The 15,887-nt window shown below is 48.4% G+C and overlaps 1 protein-coding gene across 1 annotated transcript in view; it reads right to left on the reverse strand.

Moving 5' to 3' along the window:
• LOC104084167 (collagen alpha-1(V) chain) overlaps positions 1-15,887 on the reverse strand; it is a 53,770-nt gene that overhangs the window by 16,188 nt on the left and 21,695 nt on the right. The window contains exons 14-32 of the mRNA XM_009587908.1: positions 15,189-15,233; positions 14,802-14,855; positions 13,778-13,822; positions 12,663-12,716; positions 12,017-12,070; positions 8,515-8,568; positions 6,970-7,077; positions 6,689-6,778; positions 6,543-6,596; positions 5,807-5,914; positions 3,912-4,019; positions 3,244-3,297; positions 2,571-2,624; positions 2,254-2,361; positions 2,105-2,158; positions 1,911-2,018; positions 1,721-1,774; positions 1,233-1,340; positions 106-159 (exon numbers count right to left, since the gene is read on the reverse strand). Coding sequence (XP_009586203.1) covers positions 106-159; positions 1,233-1,340; positions 1,721-1,774; positions 1,911-2,018; positions 2,105-2,158; positions 2,254-2,361; positions 2,571-2,624; positions 3,244-3,297; positions 3,912-4,019; positions 5,807-5,914; positions 6,543-6,596; positions 6,689-6,778; positions 6,970-7,077; positions 8,515-8,568; positions 12,017-12,070; positions 12,663-12,716; positions 13,778-13,822; positions 14,802-14,855; positions 15,189-15,233 — 1,368 coding nt within the window. The remainder of the gene's footprint in view (positions 1-105; positions 160-1,232; positions 1,341-1,720; positions 1,775-1,910; positions 2,019-2,104; positions 2,159-2,253; positions 2,362-2,570; positions 2,625-3,243; positions 3,298-3,911; positions 4,020-5,806; positions 5,915-6,542; positions 6,597-6,688; positions 6,779-6,969; positions 7,078-8,514; positions 8,569-12,016; positions 12,071-12,662; positions 12,717-13,777; positions 13,823-14,801; positions 14,856-15,188; positions 15,234-15,887) is intronic.

Genomic DNA, 15,887 nt, shown 5'->3' on the forward strand with positions numbered 1-15,887 from the left:
AGGAAGAGTAAATGCCAGAGGAGGTGCTGGTGAATGAACGGCACACAGTCATATTTCACTAAACCAAGAGGAGGAACCTAACTGCCCTTCTGTGCAAACACTTACAGCTGGACCAGGTTCTCCAGGAGGACCAGGGTCACCAGGAAAACCAACTGGACCCTGCAAAGAGAAAAGAAGTATATCCCCAAGTCAGATACTGCATCTGGAGAACTGCAGAACACTAGTGCCTGCTACCCCAGCGACAACATGGGGAGTCACCCTATGGAGCAAAACCCCAATTCCCTACCCTCAAACACAATCCCATCTTTGCATCTTCAGTAATTTCATCCTGTCGCAGCCACCAGTTCAGCTCTGCAACCAGACTATGCAAAGCTCCAGAGAGAACACTGGGAGTTTCATCTAGTTTTTCATAAATACATTGGACAAGTAACAGTGAAACCCTCGCAGCTTTGGGGCACATACAGATTAGAAGATTTTGCTTTTGCTTACTACACGATGTGTAACATTTTTCATATGAAGATCCTCTCAAAGCATTTAATGAATAAAACACGTCACCATTCTTCTCCATACAATGTCTATTGTGTACTTCAAATGATTCTGAGACCAGAGTTCAGACAATAGGCTTCAACCAATAACGCGATATCCCAAAACTCCATCTATTAAGAGAGACGACTAACTCCCCTGCCTCCTCTGCTGTTTCATGCCATCTTTGCTTATCGCATAATAAATTTCTTCGGCCAGCAAGCATCAAAGAAGCCGGCAAGATAAATATTGTACTATTGTCATCTGGTATAAATCAGTACAGCTCTACCGGCTTCAACAGAGCTACAGCAATTAGCATCAGCAGGCACCTAACCCTAGAGGTACAACTCCCAAATTCGCATAAATCTTCTCTACGCTATTTTGGAAACTTCGCTCTGGTGCAGAGGACCTTGGCAATACATAAGCGCAAAGTAAACCTACTGCAGGCCCTCTCCATAGGGGTGAGTTTTCTGATAGTCTGCAAAAAGGACTAATAATTCAAGTATTGCTGGAAGATACGGTACAGCTGGGTCTTCTCCTCATTAGCACCCTAAAGAAGGGGACTACTACCACATATCATTAGAGGAGCAATTCTCTGGCTGGTAAACTATTTCAGATTTCCACACAAATCTCTGGAAAACACCTTTTCATGCAGAAATCTCTGCTGGGCAAGGCAAGGAAGCGATGCTTGGACAGGAGGGGGTACTTACAGGGCTGCCTTTGGGACCGTCATCGCCTGGTGGACCTTTGGGGCCAGGTGGACCAGCAGCACCAGAAGGACCTGCTTCACCCTTTTCACCTCTTTCACCTTTAGGACCCTGTAAAGGAAAAAGGTGTTTCTATTATCCAGGAAAACAACTTACTGGTCTCTAACTATCCTTTAATCAATTTTAGGAAGTAAGCTCTGTTTATATCTCAAAACACGAGGACATTTAGCAGTTCCTTCCCACAAAGATTAAGTGGTGTTCATGTTGTTCAGTCGTGGGTAGCCCATATTTGACTAAATATTATGCTAATAATACCCAGTAACGCGGCGACGTGTCACTCAACACCCAAACCAAGGACATGGCTGGTTCAGTCCCTGCAGCCCCATCCACATCCCTGCCTCTCTGACACCCCTTCAACCAGCTCCTCAGGGGACACCACTGAATAAAAGTTCTTCTCCATCAGACCAAGAGCCACCTTGTAGCGTACTTACCGGGAGGCCAACCTCGCCAGGAAGACCAGGCTCACCAGATTCACCAGGTTCACCCTGCAGAGGGGAAAAGAGGGTGATCACAGTTATATTTCTGCAGGGTGTTGCGTTTTCTGCTGACGTAGCAAAGCCCCTGCATGAGTGTTGTAGCAAACTCCTGCGGGCTTCAGTCAGGTTTGTCTGGATGCTTTACCTTCTCTCCTACTGCACCAGGATTTCCTATTCCCCCGGGAGGACCCTGTGGACCATCTGCTCCTGGTGGTCCAGATGGACCTCTTGGTCCAGGTGGGCCTGGCGGGCCCTGAGAGAAAGGGGAGACAAATTTAAGACATGTTTCTTGGAGCAATGTCTGTCAGTGATGAAAAAAGAAGTATGAAAGCGTCTTACCATTTGCCCAACGTCACCCGTTTCTCCCTTCTCACCAGGCGGTCCAGGCAAGCCCTGTGGAGGTGGAGGGGATGAGTTTTAGCTGTGAACATCTCAGGTGAAGCCCCAGCTCTCATCACCCTAAACCCTCCCTCGATGCTACAAGTTACCTGCAAGCCCACTGGGCCAGGGGGACCAGGGAAACCTCGGGGTCCTTCATCACCTTTCTGACCAAAAAGGCCTTGCTGTCCCCTGGGACCTGGCTCTCCATCAGCACCCTATGAGGAAAGAGTCTAACTCAGCTTGGCAAAGACACAAGGCAGATGGGAAGCTCCATCCCCACCACCTCCTGCTGCAGCCAGCAGCAAGGCACTATTCATGCGCTGGGCAGCAGCAGTGCCAGGCAGGAACTGCCAGTCCTTGCAATGCTTCCCAGGAGATTTTATGGCAAGAAAGGGGATTTCTGTCAACAGGAGACAATACTCACAGCTGGGCCAGGCTGACCAATCGGACCCTGTGGGCCGGTAGGACCTGGTGGACCCTGTTGCGAAACAGAAGTGCGACATCAGCGTTAGAAGCACAGAGTAAAAAAACTCACCTGGAAAAGGCGATGCCCTTCAACACAGCCTCCATTAAACGTGCATTAATTCCCAAAACAGAGAGGGAGGATGGGGTCAAGTGTCCCCGGACACACCAGCATTCCTCAGCCCTGGTGCCAATGGCAGAGCAGACACGTCTAAATGCATTTTTGCTCCAGCAAAGCAATAGCACACCACTCAGTTCTATCTAGATACTTACGTATAATTTATCTTCCTCAAGCTCTGAGCAGCACATAAAGGGTGCTTCAGTGTGCTGCAAGCAACTAGAAAAGGAACTACAGCCGAACACCCAACTTTAATGGTAAGGGCTGCTAACGTTTCACAGATATTTACACAGTACACGGTGACATAGAAACATCTCAATGTGTTCCTGGGAGCTGGAGGCTCACACTTCAGGCACTCGCTCTTTTTTACATCGTGTGGGTATTTGATAAAGCAAAGGAGAAGGTGAAGCAATGATAGAAAGAAATTAAAATGATATTGTTTTCTGCTTCCAACAAGTCACACAACATAACCACGCTCCTCCAGGGAAGCGGCTACGACGACGTCCATCCCACTCACCTGCTCCCCTTTGTCCCCCTTGCTGCCCTTCTGGCCAGGCTCCCCGATCTCGCCCTGCCAGGTACAAAGGGGCACAGTTAGTTCACTTGGTGACCACTTCCATATCTCATCGTTCAAGCAATAGTCCTGTGTGTCTGCATCCCAAGCCCAAAGATGCCAATTCCCACAGAAATACCCCAGAATGTTCTGAAAAAGGCCAGAGATTTGGCCACTCTGGGTGTAACTAAGCCCTTTTACATCCTAAACCTTTCCTTAGCTGCCATGCGACGCAAGAAGCATCACTGTGCAGACCTTGTTAGCAGCGATGAGTGATTCATCCCAGCTAATGTTTTCTAAGAATCTTCCAGTCCAGAGGGGCTTAATGAGAGAGTGGGGAAAGGTAATTAATTTGGAAAGGCCAGGCCACCTGCTACAGGCTCGGGGGGGGCTAACTGGATTTCAGCAAGTGGTTTGGCTGGCAGAGCACACACAGCCCAGTCTGCCGGCTGGTCCCCAGATCAGACGCTGCCGATCTCACGGGATTGCCAGCGCCATCAAATATCCTCATGTTATGACCAGCGGCACATCCAACCCGATGCGGTGGAAGCAGCAGGTCAATGTGGTGGCAATGGGGCACGTTGCCCGGTTCCTTCCCAAAGTGACCCTGCGCAGCAGGGAGCTGCTCCCACCTTGTCTCCATCCTCTCCAGGGGGGCCGACAGGACCTGCCGGACCTGGGAGTCCCACTGGGCCCTGGATGCCATCCCGGCCGGCTGGTCCCTGAGGACCCTTCTCGCCCTGGAAGAAGGAGAAGGCAGGTCACACAGAGCTCTCCTCCACCCTCCAACCAACCCATTACATCCCATTAATGTTTTATTCAGCTGTTAATGACCCCTGACTATATGGGCATGTATAGCAAAACTGGTTTCCAGCTGATATTTCATCAGGCTCTCTGTGCTCACTGTCTGAAACAAGACAAAATTTTGATCACGAGAGATAAAGAAAGAACAAACAAATCTAAACGGTGAATACCCAGATCAGAGCTGCAATTTCACAGCTATAGCAATAAAATCAGATTTAATCTGAACCCTCTGCCATCTCTCTCTGGATGACAAACAAGACCTCAACTAATTTTTATGCCCACAAGCCAGTATTTACTGATTCTGGTCCTGGCTGTCCCAGCACTCACTGCCTGCTCCCTCCCTGGCTGATCCCCAACTAATGGGGGTTTCTCAGGAGGCCCCAAGCTCCCTCCTGAGCTTCTGGACAGAGGAAAACACCTCTAGTGAATACAGCAATCTCTGCTGGCCCCTTGCCTAAGCATTTACTCATATTCCTCAGACCTGGAACCCTCAGTCAAATTTATTCCTTTATAGGAACTGAACAGTGGATATTTTTCAGTTTCCTCGTACATAATTTAATTGCATCTGAATCCCGGGTGCTCTCTTCTGAATAATTAGATGCCACATAAATTGCCTATTCATCTATCCACTGATACATCATATAGGTACTTGGCAGGACAGATGTTCATAAAGCTGATTCACCAGGAAATTCTTGCCTCTGGACTAGCTGCTGGAGTTTCTAATAAGCCAGCAAATGTGGAATACAGTGGCTGATAAACACTTTTGATAACAACAATCAATCACTGTAAGCATCCTCATCCAGTCTGAAGTCACTGATACCAACATTTGCTCATTTTGCTGGGTCTGAAGCTGAGCTTAAGTTTGAGGCAGGCAACCCAAAAGTCCCTGCAAAACCATTTGGGCGTGAATTCGAGGCACAGCCTTCCTCCTCAGGACTGTCACGGTGCTGCGCTCTTCAGGGACAGAAATAGTCATCCCTGCCCACTCTCTCCTGCCCGCACGTGACATTTCACGCGCGTGCCTGGGGAGCGAAAGACGTGAGAGTTTGCGCGGGCTGGCTGGTGAACGCTCGGGAGAGGGACCATATGGCAGGACTCAGCCGCGCTCTGCTCGGGCTCCTGCTGAGAGCAGCTCTTTCCACGGGCACCAGCGGGATGCCTGGGAACACCGATGCTGCGGCAGCACGCAGCATCCCGGGAAGCGGAGCCGAAACCTCCGCAGCACCTTCCTGTGCTGCCCCTTGGCCGGGGCAGAGTCAGGGTAAGGATTTATTTAGGCTCAGTGGAAATAGCTACTGCCGCTGCACCCTTGTAAGCAGTGATGGGGTTGGCTCACTCCTCTGCCCAGAGGCCTGTCCTTTGGCTGTTTGTCACTAGGAGGTCACACAGGCTGTCATTTTACCTGCTCAGTCCTCATCCCTTCCCGTTGCCTAAAGACATTTCAGTCGCTGGGATCACATCCATTTTTGATAGCACAGGTGCCCGAAACAGGGCAGTTGAGCAGCTAACCTTCAGCAGGGTTTGATGCACCCAAATTAAATTGGGTGCAATTCAATCCTAATTGAATTCCTGGGGGTTTTTTTGGTTTTTTTTTTTTTGTTGTTGTTGTTTTTTAAAAATCTTTTACACACCTACCCCAGGGAATGTCTCCGTGCTCACAGCTTCCTACTACACACACATTTCTGTTTGACCCACAGCTGTTCATCTTTATACTGGTACTTACTGGGGCTCCCTTTTCACCTGCGGGTCCCGGAGGTCCCTGGGGGCCAGGTCGCCCTGGCAAGCCTATCGGGCCGGCTGATCCCGCGGGACCACGCTCCCCAGGAGAGCCCTGTTCGGAGAAGAAGGAAGCATTAACTGGAGCATCAAGCTTTATCTATACACAGACAGAAAGAAATCCAGCAGTAGGATACTGCAAATGCATCATAAAGGAGCACATTCGATGGGGTGACTGCCATGTGATGACTTGGTACCATCAACCCAAGGGGTCCTGCAGATCTTTTTTTAATTAAAATCCCTGGAAGGGCTGGGTTCTCCTGTGGGTGGTGCAGGGAGCTCAGTGTGGGGCACATTATCAGCTTGGAACAAGAGCATGAGCCACTTCACGGCCAATGCAGCAGGGAGGGTTAGATGATGAATATTTTATTCCAGGAGGGCTGCACTGAGCATGAATCTCAAGTGGGGACAACTTTCAGAAGGAAAGCTGGTGACTTGGGAACAAAGTTCCCGATGTCCTGAATCATCCCTGTTCCTCAGCTTGTCACATATGTTCATAGCTGCCATCACAAAATGACTGAGCTGTTACATGCGTGTCTTGTAAAATAAAGCAATATCCAGCAAGTCGTTAGTTAGTGCAAAGGAAATAACAGATAAAGCACTGAGCTGTGACTAACCCTCCGTTTTGGCTTGCCAAGCTTGTAAATGCATTAGGTGGTGCCTGTAAGGGCAAGGATACTCACTGCTGGACCTGGGGGGCCTGGGGGACCTTCGTTGCCTTTCAGCCCTGGAGCACCCTGGAGGGAAGAAAACAAAGTCATTTTGGAAGGTGGGTGCTGCACCGCCTGGACATCCTTCCCACTGGAAGGACCGGGCAGGCTCTACTCACAATGGGGCCAGGGAGACCTCTCTCTCCGGGGAAGCCTCGCAAGCCCGGGGGACCGTCCTTCCCTGGGAGGCCGGCGGGACCAGGGTCACCCTGCAACGACAGTGATAGATAGCTGAGGATCTGCAGACTTCATAGAGACCCAGTCCTCCCTCTGGGCTCAAGTCGTGATCAGACACTGCAAAACATCATGTCTTTTCTGAATCATCCCTCTCCATCTTTGGGAGAGAGGCAGGCGTCCAGGCTTGCAGGGAGGGTGAATTCAGTAGCCTGCTGGTCCCTACCTTGGTCCCTTCTTTTCCAGTGAGGCCAGGAAGACCTTGTTCACCCGGGGGACCCGGAGGGCCTGGATGTCCCCGCTCACCCATCGGCCCAGTCTCACCAGTCGGACCCTAAAGAAACAGAGATCAGGGAGAAGGTGGTGGGTATGTGAAGGAAGAGGTGTAGGCTGTCAGTTTGTTCCTTTAGGTTGCAATGGGATGGAAGACGCTCCTTCCCTTAGCTGTCCCCTGCAGTGCCACCAGGAATCCCTGCAAAGATGCCTCCCCTGGCATCTAAAGGGACCTTGTTTTGGAAGTGGGCAACATTGCACTTGACAGACTAGAGACATTGGGAACCTCTGGAATGAAAGCGTTCACATAAGTGAGATATTACTACTACGGTTATTATGCTTAGGGACTTTTTTTAAATTGAAAACTTCCTAAGTACTCTTCAATTATGCTGATCCTTCCTTATATGGGGCATAAATAATGGATTAGGCTTGTACTACACGGCAATTATTGACTGCCTCTGTGCCGTACACGTGCAGTAACGGTGACCAGTGTAACATAAGGCCCAGTGCAGAAGGTTCCCAAGTGGGAAAAAAAGCCATACGCATAAGCCTATAATGTCCCTGCACGCTGGTGTCCACTGAGACGGTGGCTGTAATTTGTGTTACGCTGCAGGGTGCTGCTTAGTGCACGCAGAACGATAACATTGCGATCGCTCAGCAACCACAGATCACACTAACTACGTGCGGCAGAGCCAAATAAAATTGCCATAGAACCTAATTTGCAGTTGAGAAGACAGACACAGTCAGGGAATTGCCCCTAATCAGAGAATTTACAAATCAGGGATTTTACACTATCATTAAAGAGGACAAATTAATTACTTTGTAATTAAAGAGCAACCTCCCTGGGAAAGACGACTCAACCCAAAGCCAGTCTTACTCAGCCTAAGACTCTGCCTACAAAACTGACACACAAGCCTTGCATGCCTGTGCTTGAGGGGTAAAAATTCTGGTTGTGCAGTTACTATTTCCAGATTGCAGAGAGTTTATTGTGACTAAAAGAAAAATAGCCCAACCCTGACAGAATCTAGCAGCACTTTACATTAAAGAGGGATGCATTCCTTCATAACGACGTGTAAGAGCACTCTTGCATCACGCTTACACTGCCCTGAACTCCCCAGCAGCTGTACAGCGCTTCGAGATCTGTTTAACACTCTGGCTGCTTACGGGCTTTTAGTCAGGTTGTGTGAAGCTGGTCTCTCTCATCCTACACCAATTTTACACCAAGGTAGTTCTGCTAAGTTCACAGGAGCCACCTTATTCACAGCAGCCACGTTTGTCTAAATACCATCCTAACGCCTCGGACAAGGTGGGCTGAGACCCACTGGGGTATTTCACACCCTGGCCAGGAATTTCAAAGCCATCAAGCTTGCTTCGACATGACTTTGCCTCCGCTAGAAGAGGAGCCTCTGTGCTGTACAACCTGCAGTCCCAGCAGCTCCAGCTAAACCAGCAGAGCTGCAGGAGCCCTGGTGCAAGCACGAGCATTTGTGTTTCTTACCTGAGGGCCTACGACACCAGGGGGTCCTGGAGGGCCAGTTTTGCCTTGGAAACCCTGTAGAGAAAGGGAAAAGAGAAAGAGATGACTCTTCGGCCAAGGAGTACTCCAGCAAGGGTCCCAGACTGCCACCCGACTGCTCCTCCTCTGGTGAAACTACTGACCAGGAATGGGTGGACACCCAAGGACAAAAGAAACAAGAAATCAAACAGAAAGTGGAAAACGTGTATTTGTACATTTATACAGGGATGAAACAGAGGAAGAAAAAGGGATTCTCAAAGCTCAGCCTGCTGTTTTGATGGAGCTACTGTGGTTTGGCTGAAGGACTGGTCCTATATACATAAAAAAATTTGCTGTGCTCGTAAAACCTATAGAGGAAACGGCTAATAAAGAGTCAGAATGTGTGAGTTTCTTCAACTCCTAATAACCATTTCCCTTCTCCTGCTTCCCGTTCTGGTACTGGTTTAGGCTTAGCTCTCAGGAGCTCGGAGGGTGGGTGACCGTCTTCCACTTTCGGCACCGGCAGCGCCAACCTCCAGCCCTGCTGAAGCCCACAACCCACCAGCCCTGGGGGCTGAGCGAAGCTTTATATTCTTCATCAACATCTGTTGAAAGAAATCACGAAATGTGTTTCTCTCCAAATGCTGATGAGTAGTGAAGTCTCCATGACAGCTAATTATAATGACATTTGAAGAGTGACAATAACGAACTATCACCACTGCAATAGTTTAGCTCTCCTAAGCCACTCTTTAAAAAGCACATTAATTATCATTCTTACTATAGCATGCTGACAAACTTGAGAAAAGTCATTTAGGGCACGCAGGCTATTTTCTCATTGCCACAAAAGATGATCAGATAAATCCCAAGCCAATGGTAATGTGTCATGCTAAAAAAACTACTCAATGCTATTCTACAGCTGTCTGCGGATCACAGAAAATATCCTGTCATTGACGGAGAAATGGCAAAACATCTTTGTGAAATGAATGTACAATGTAAACTCTTATCGTAGAAAAATATTTCAGCCAGTTCTGTGCAGGTCTTTTCTTATTAATCTGAAGAAAGGGGTTTCCTTTAATCCTGCCTGAGCATTGGGCACAGTTTTTAGAGTGTTTCTTGGTTTTTATAGATCCAATCTTTGTAAATCTAATATGGCCAAATCTTTCAGCATCCTTCAGTGTGCCTATTTGCTGTGAAATGAAAAGTAAAATAAAGGGAACTATTTGACACTCAGATTTCAAATCTAGGTTTTCTACTGATGTGGAAATAATATTTAATTCGTTTTTACGTTTCTCTCCTTGTTTTTTGGCACTGTGTAAGGAAAGGGGGGCAAAAAAGGGACTTCTGCTACCTGGTTCTGCACGTGTCTGCATGCACCCCAAGAGGATGCAAGGGAAAGTGACCTTTGCAAGCTTGTTGATGGCACAAATTAACAAATTTTTTATTTTCTGGAAGGATTTGCCTGTGATAGGCAAGCTACTGCTGCCACGAGTGAAGAAAGCTATCAGGGAATACTTTCAGATCCCAAATAATTGAAAGCTCATTCTCCATTCATATTCATGCAGACTTGGAGTTTGATGCTTTATTCCAAGTTGATAACAGCAGATGCAAGTAAAGCTTTTACTACTACTTCTAATTTGAATGTAGGCATCCTGGATGTTATAGATAACTCAATGAAGAAAGGCTAACTGTCACAATCAGGCTCCGGCAGGTGAAAACTCTTCTCTTCACCTTTAAGTTAATCCTGACCTGAGGATTGTGTGCTCAAAAATACCACAACCATTGCCTTAAAGTCAGTCTTATGGAGTGTAAATAAATGTCCAGTGTCGCGCTGAGCAGTATTTGCATTGTCTTGCCTAACAAATGCCAGGCAAGTTAGTTTAATTGTTGTATGATAAGTTGAGGGGAAAAAATGCGTAATGTGCAAAGCCTTTTTAATGCTCATTTGCTAGGAAAGGCAGTGGAGAAAAATGCAAAGCTGAGTAGAGGAAATTGGGGGGTTTTGCCTGTAAAATAAACACAAAACAAAGAGTCTATCTGCTAACATGCAACATGCAGTGTTGGGAAGATGGACATACCAACAACAGTGAATGAGCTGGATTATAAACAGCTGAGGAAAAAGAATAAACATCCCCAAAAATGCCAAACAAAAAGATACTAATTACTGCATGCAGAGGAATACATGGCAAAAGGGTCATTTTTGCTTAGGGTATCCTTCAAGCAAAAAAGGTGGGGAAAACAGACCACCAGAGACGCACAACAGCCAGGGTATCATACCTTCCACATGCCTCATCGTTCTCCTTTGGTGAGAAACAATGATTACATCTGTGCAACAAAACCTTTTAAAATGGACAAAGCAGTATGTGTACGATACAGCGAGGTACCTAAACAGCCAGGAGCCGTGCCCCGGGTTGCAGCAAGGGATTATTGCTGGAGGGGGCTTAAGCAAAACTTGGTGAGGCCCTTGTGTGTAGCTTTGGCTAAAAAGCAGCATCAGCAGAGACGAGGCACCAGCTGATACACGAGCGTGCTGCAGTAACCGGTGCGAACAGGAAAACTAGAGCAAAACCATTACACCCCTCATCTTGGCCAGGAATTGCCTTCCTCTCAAAACAAGCGCTGCCAAAACCGGGCTGTAACTCTTACTCTCGATGTAACTCTATGCAACAGTTCTTGGCGTTGGCCACATGGTACCTCAAGAAGTGAAAATCATTTATTTCTCCCCATTGCAGGTTCCAGAGAAAATAAAACTGTCCCCGACCTAGTGCAGCTGGGTGCAGAAAGCTGAGCTCACAAAGGATGGAGCCTGTCTTGCATGAAAAAAAATCTCTGCTAACACAGCCCTAGAGTTATGTCTCTGGAATAGAGAGACATAAAACATCTCCAAAGGATGGAGTGGGAAAGAAAGCACAGACTTTACCCGTAACGCTCCACAGAGCAGAGGTACAGCCTTCCCTCTTGGGAGGGCAAAGGGATGAGCGCTTCAGCAAGTCCGTGGGATACAGAGCCTGGCTGCAGGGGCTGCTTGGAAATCACCCCCCAGCTTCTTCTGCACCTCATGAAAGCAAGAGCCACACCAAGTGCTGACTTGTGCTGGTGCTGACCCAGACTCAACCCCAGCCAACATCCTCCCACCTTGCAAGGAGCTGCCTCTTGCAGCATCCATCATGGCAGAAACCCAACTGCCTCTGATGCCTGTCACAGGCATCACTACATCTGTGCTCACATTTTCTCCATGCATGGTGCACATGACCTCCACAATCTACTAAAGGGACAGAGAGAGACGAGTTGGTGCACAGCCTTCACATAAATCATCATTAGACCGACCTGTCCTGCTCAGAAGAGGGTTGCTTCCCGTAGACCATCCCATGCAGCTGGAGAGACACAGACCTCCAGGGAAAACAAATGTGTGGCCACATCTCCCCAGCTGCACAGAAGGGTTTAGAAAAACCAACCAGCAAGACAAGACTCAGGACTAATGATCTGCCCAAGTTTTTTGGCTACTTACAGTCTCTCCTCTCTGTCCGGGGTGACCAGGCAATCCATCCTTCCCAGGAGGACCCTACAGCAGAAAACCAGGGTGAGAAGGAACACAACCATGTGCTCAGCAGTAAAACTGTGATAAGGACTGAATCAAACCTGCTTGCCTCCTTGCATTAGTTCCCATCCATTTTAGAGTGAAATGGGGGTGCTTAGAACCCTAAAAGATACAGCCCTTTCCCATACATCTCCCAAAGGAAAGATTTATCTTACAGGTCCAAAGTGGGAGCGAGCTGTTCACCACAGGGAAGGAAATCACTCCAAAAAGGTTTCTGAGGTCCCCCACCAGTGTATAATAATTGCAGAGACAGAAGTGTTACTCGGTTGTGCTGTCCTCCCAGTATACAGAGAGAAAATAAGAACAGAGCAACCATGAAAGATCCTAGTGGTATTGAGTCATTAGGAAATGAACATTTATAATCAGCTGCAATTTACTCAGCTATTTAAAATCTTAAACCGTCAGGTTATTATCATGATGTCTCAGTAATGCCTTTTATTGGGTACGTCACCACTTGTCAGAGAAGCGGCTAAGACTGAGCTGGCACAGGCAATCACAGCTAGATGGAAAAGACTTTATGTATTTCTTTGCATGTTCTAGAAGGAAAGTTACTTACAGGGGGGCCTTTTGGTCCAGGAAATCCAGTTGGTCCTTGAGGCCCTGGTGGTCCCTGGGGTGCAAAACAAGCCAGAAAACATGGTTAAGGAACCTATAACGCTTTACTATGAAATACTAGCTCTGTGTGAACAGCAGATGAGCACAAAGATAGAGAAAGCCAGCTACTTCTACCCCGAAGAAATGCCCCAAAGTGCGAGATGCAGCTGCATGGGGCCATCCCTTGAAAAAAAATGCATGGAGAAATAAGAACCACCAGGCATGGTTAACTGAGTGGCCTGTCCAGCTGCAAAAAGCACTGCACACATGAAGAGGGCCATCAACTGCTTTGTGCCTTTCCCTCCCAGTGCTATGAAAAATAGGTCTTCTCCCATCCCAGCTCAAGTGAGAGCACCTGGGAGCTACCAGCTCAGGCAGGAATGAAAAAGAAGAGAGCTGGTGGCTTTGGGGCCGCTGCCACAGAGATGCTCTTCAGAGCGCAGCTCCCCCCTCGCCCCTGCAGTCACAACCAGCAGGTCCAAAGGAGGGACCAATTTCATATATTTCCTCCCTGGACAATTTTGAGGAAAATTTACTAACAAAAAAAAAAACCCAGAAAAAAAAAGAAAAACAGAAATTGAGGCTAAAATCATGAAAGTCCCATCGTTTCAGTATTTCCCACCTAGTGTGCTGTAATCTGGAGAAAGCAGCACGAGGTCCTAGAGGACCATCTCCTCCAGAAAACCAGGGCTCTGCTGTCTGCGCAAAACCTATGGGTGACTCTCCCTTTCCCTGTGGAGCGATGCTTACACAGGGCACCCAAGGTCCCATTCGAGCCTTCCTGGGAGAGCTCGGAAAGGACCCACGGGCTGTCGGTGACTCACAAGACACATCTTCCCACACAAGCACGTTTCACCTCGGATTTCTAAACAGATTTTTCCTTTTTGCTGACCGAGGTATGCTAAGCCGGTGACTCCAGCGAGCTGCCCACCCCTCTCTGTTTAACAGGGTACTTGGTAGGATGCTCACTGCAAAAACCCCTCAGCACCATCTCAGCCCTGCAACCCCGCCTCATCTGCCGTGTTAAACTAACGGGCTTGGATTAAGTCCTGCTTTAGCCCCAGCAGCTTGCCTTACCCTTTCGCCAGGAGGACCAGGGGGGCCATCACCACCAGAGTTGCCCTTTTAAGAATAAACAAAACAACACACCATTAAAAATACATATATCACCTATTGCAGCTGCTTTGCACAAAGACTTCAAACGGCCCCAAGCCCACGGTGACACCCCACCCACCCCACCGGCTCCCCCAGCCCCTCTCTATTAATAATTCTGTATCAGGAGCAGCGTCCAGTGACAAACGAGCAGCTGCTCGTTCCCCCCACATTGCTTAATAGAAATACAGGAAAGATAACATCAGCAAGCTCAAGATATTTCCACAAGATAACGGCCTCCCTCCAAGAGATAAATGCCGCCGCAAAGACGAAGTATTTATCAAAAATTCATGCCAACACAAAGCCGAGACATTTATTTTTAAAGCCGGCAGCGCAGTGGTGACAACGTCTCGCTACAAAAGCTTTGCTTCCATCATGCCCGGCAATCGACGGTCACTTAATCGGTCTCCGCAGCAGGTTCTGGAGCTGAGCGTGCCTCCAGATTGGCTGGCAAAAAAAATACCTATTTTGCCCTATTTTGCCAATTGTGGGCGCACAGTGCGCATGCAAAGTGGCTCAGCAAGGTGCAAGGTTCTGGGGACCAGCAGCAATACGTGTCCCTTCACCCACGGCACAGCCTAAGGCCTCTGAGGTGGTTCAAATGCCAAAACACAAAAAATAGGGCTTAGGGGAAGCGCCAGTGGATCGCAGGGTTGTGCTGGTCCCTGATGCGGGGGTGCTCCCTCTCCCCTTCTGCTTGCAACAGCTTTTAATTCGTGCATGCACTTAATTGTCCTGCTGAGACATAGGCCAACGCGTTTTTAGGACCTGTGCATATACTTTATGGTTGGGTTACGAGCCATTTAGATGGGCAATGAAGCTCAGGAGGGCTCAGCTTTCAAAATACAACAGAGAAAGGAGAGAAGGGAAACGGAGGGCAATGAACCAGACGGTCTCTTATACCAACACCTTTTAGGACACCGTTCCACTAGGCTCCTCAAAACCTTACCTTTGGGCCGGGTTTCCCGGTGCTTCCCCTAGGGCCTCTTTCCCCACGTGGACCCTTAAAAAGACACAAAAGACGACATTTTAGCCCTTCTTCCTACCCACAACATGACGTTGTGATCAGGCAAAGCACCCAAGCGCCTGAGCTGCGCCGGGTCAATGAGCTGTCCCACCAGCAGCAAGGGGATGACAGGAGCCTTCGTCACTGCCACCGGAGGTCTGCTAACTTTCAACCATGTTCACTGGTGAGCCCCAAATCACGGTGTCCCCTCTGCTTAGCTTTAACTGCTGAAGGCCAGATCCTACCCAGTGAGGACACAAATCAGATCCCACTTTCCCCTGGCCTTGAGAAGCTTTCAAAATGCACAAGAATGAAGAAATGGCTCGTTACCGTTGGACCGCGCTGCCCCCTTGGACCTGGTTTGCCAGGTGTCCCCTGGAACGAAAAAGAAACGAAGAGGAGTTAGCAGCTCAGTTAACACTGAGCTCGCAGCAGATGAACCCGCAACGGAGCCCATTGCACACAAACTGCTCCCAAAACCTCTCCAGTTCACTTTTGCAATGAAAGGGACAACAGCAGGTTTACTTTTACCTCCTGATTCTTGTATTTATTTTAATTCATAATGCTTGGGCAGGTCTGAATGGTAATCCCAATGCCCAGATGACATCCACCATCTGAGAGAAGGAGTCTCTGAAGAAAACATATCCTGAGTCCTTTAAAACACCACAAAGACTTTAAAAGATGAGGCCACCCAATCGGACCATGCAGTCTCCTAAAAAAACCATCGAACACGCCAGAGCCAGCAGAAAGCTCTTCAAATTCTGCCACCTCAAAATCTACAATCCCTTTTCCCACTGACCTCCGCTCGTCCCTTCACTCAGCTCCCAACGTGGGGAAGAGCTGGTCCTCACCCCGGCCGGGAGCAGGGCAGGCCAGCTCACACCGATGCACACACATGTTGCAAGACCTCTACCGTTAGATATTTAAGGAATGACAGCAGCAGAGCAGGGTTCCTGCTCCGAGTAGTTATTTTACGCCACGCAAGACAGTTAAGCTGCCCCACATATTTACAAATCTTTCTTCATCTCT

This window comes from Fulmarus glacialis, unplaced genomic scaffold (assembly GCF_000690835.1).
Source record: "Fulmarus glacialis isolate BGI_N327 unplaced genomic scaffold, ASM69083v1 scaffold16981, whole genome shotgun sequence".
NCBI lineage: Eukaryota > Metazoa > Chordata > Aves > Procellariiformes > Procellariidae > Fulmarus > Fulmarus glacialis.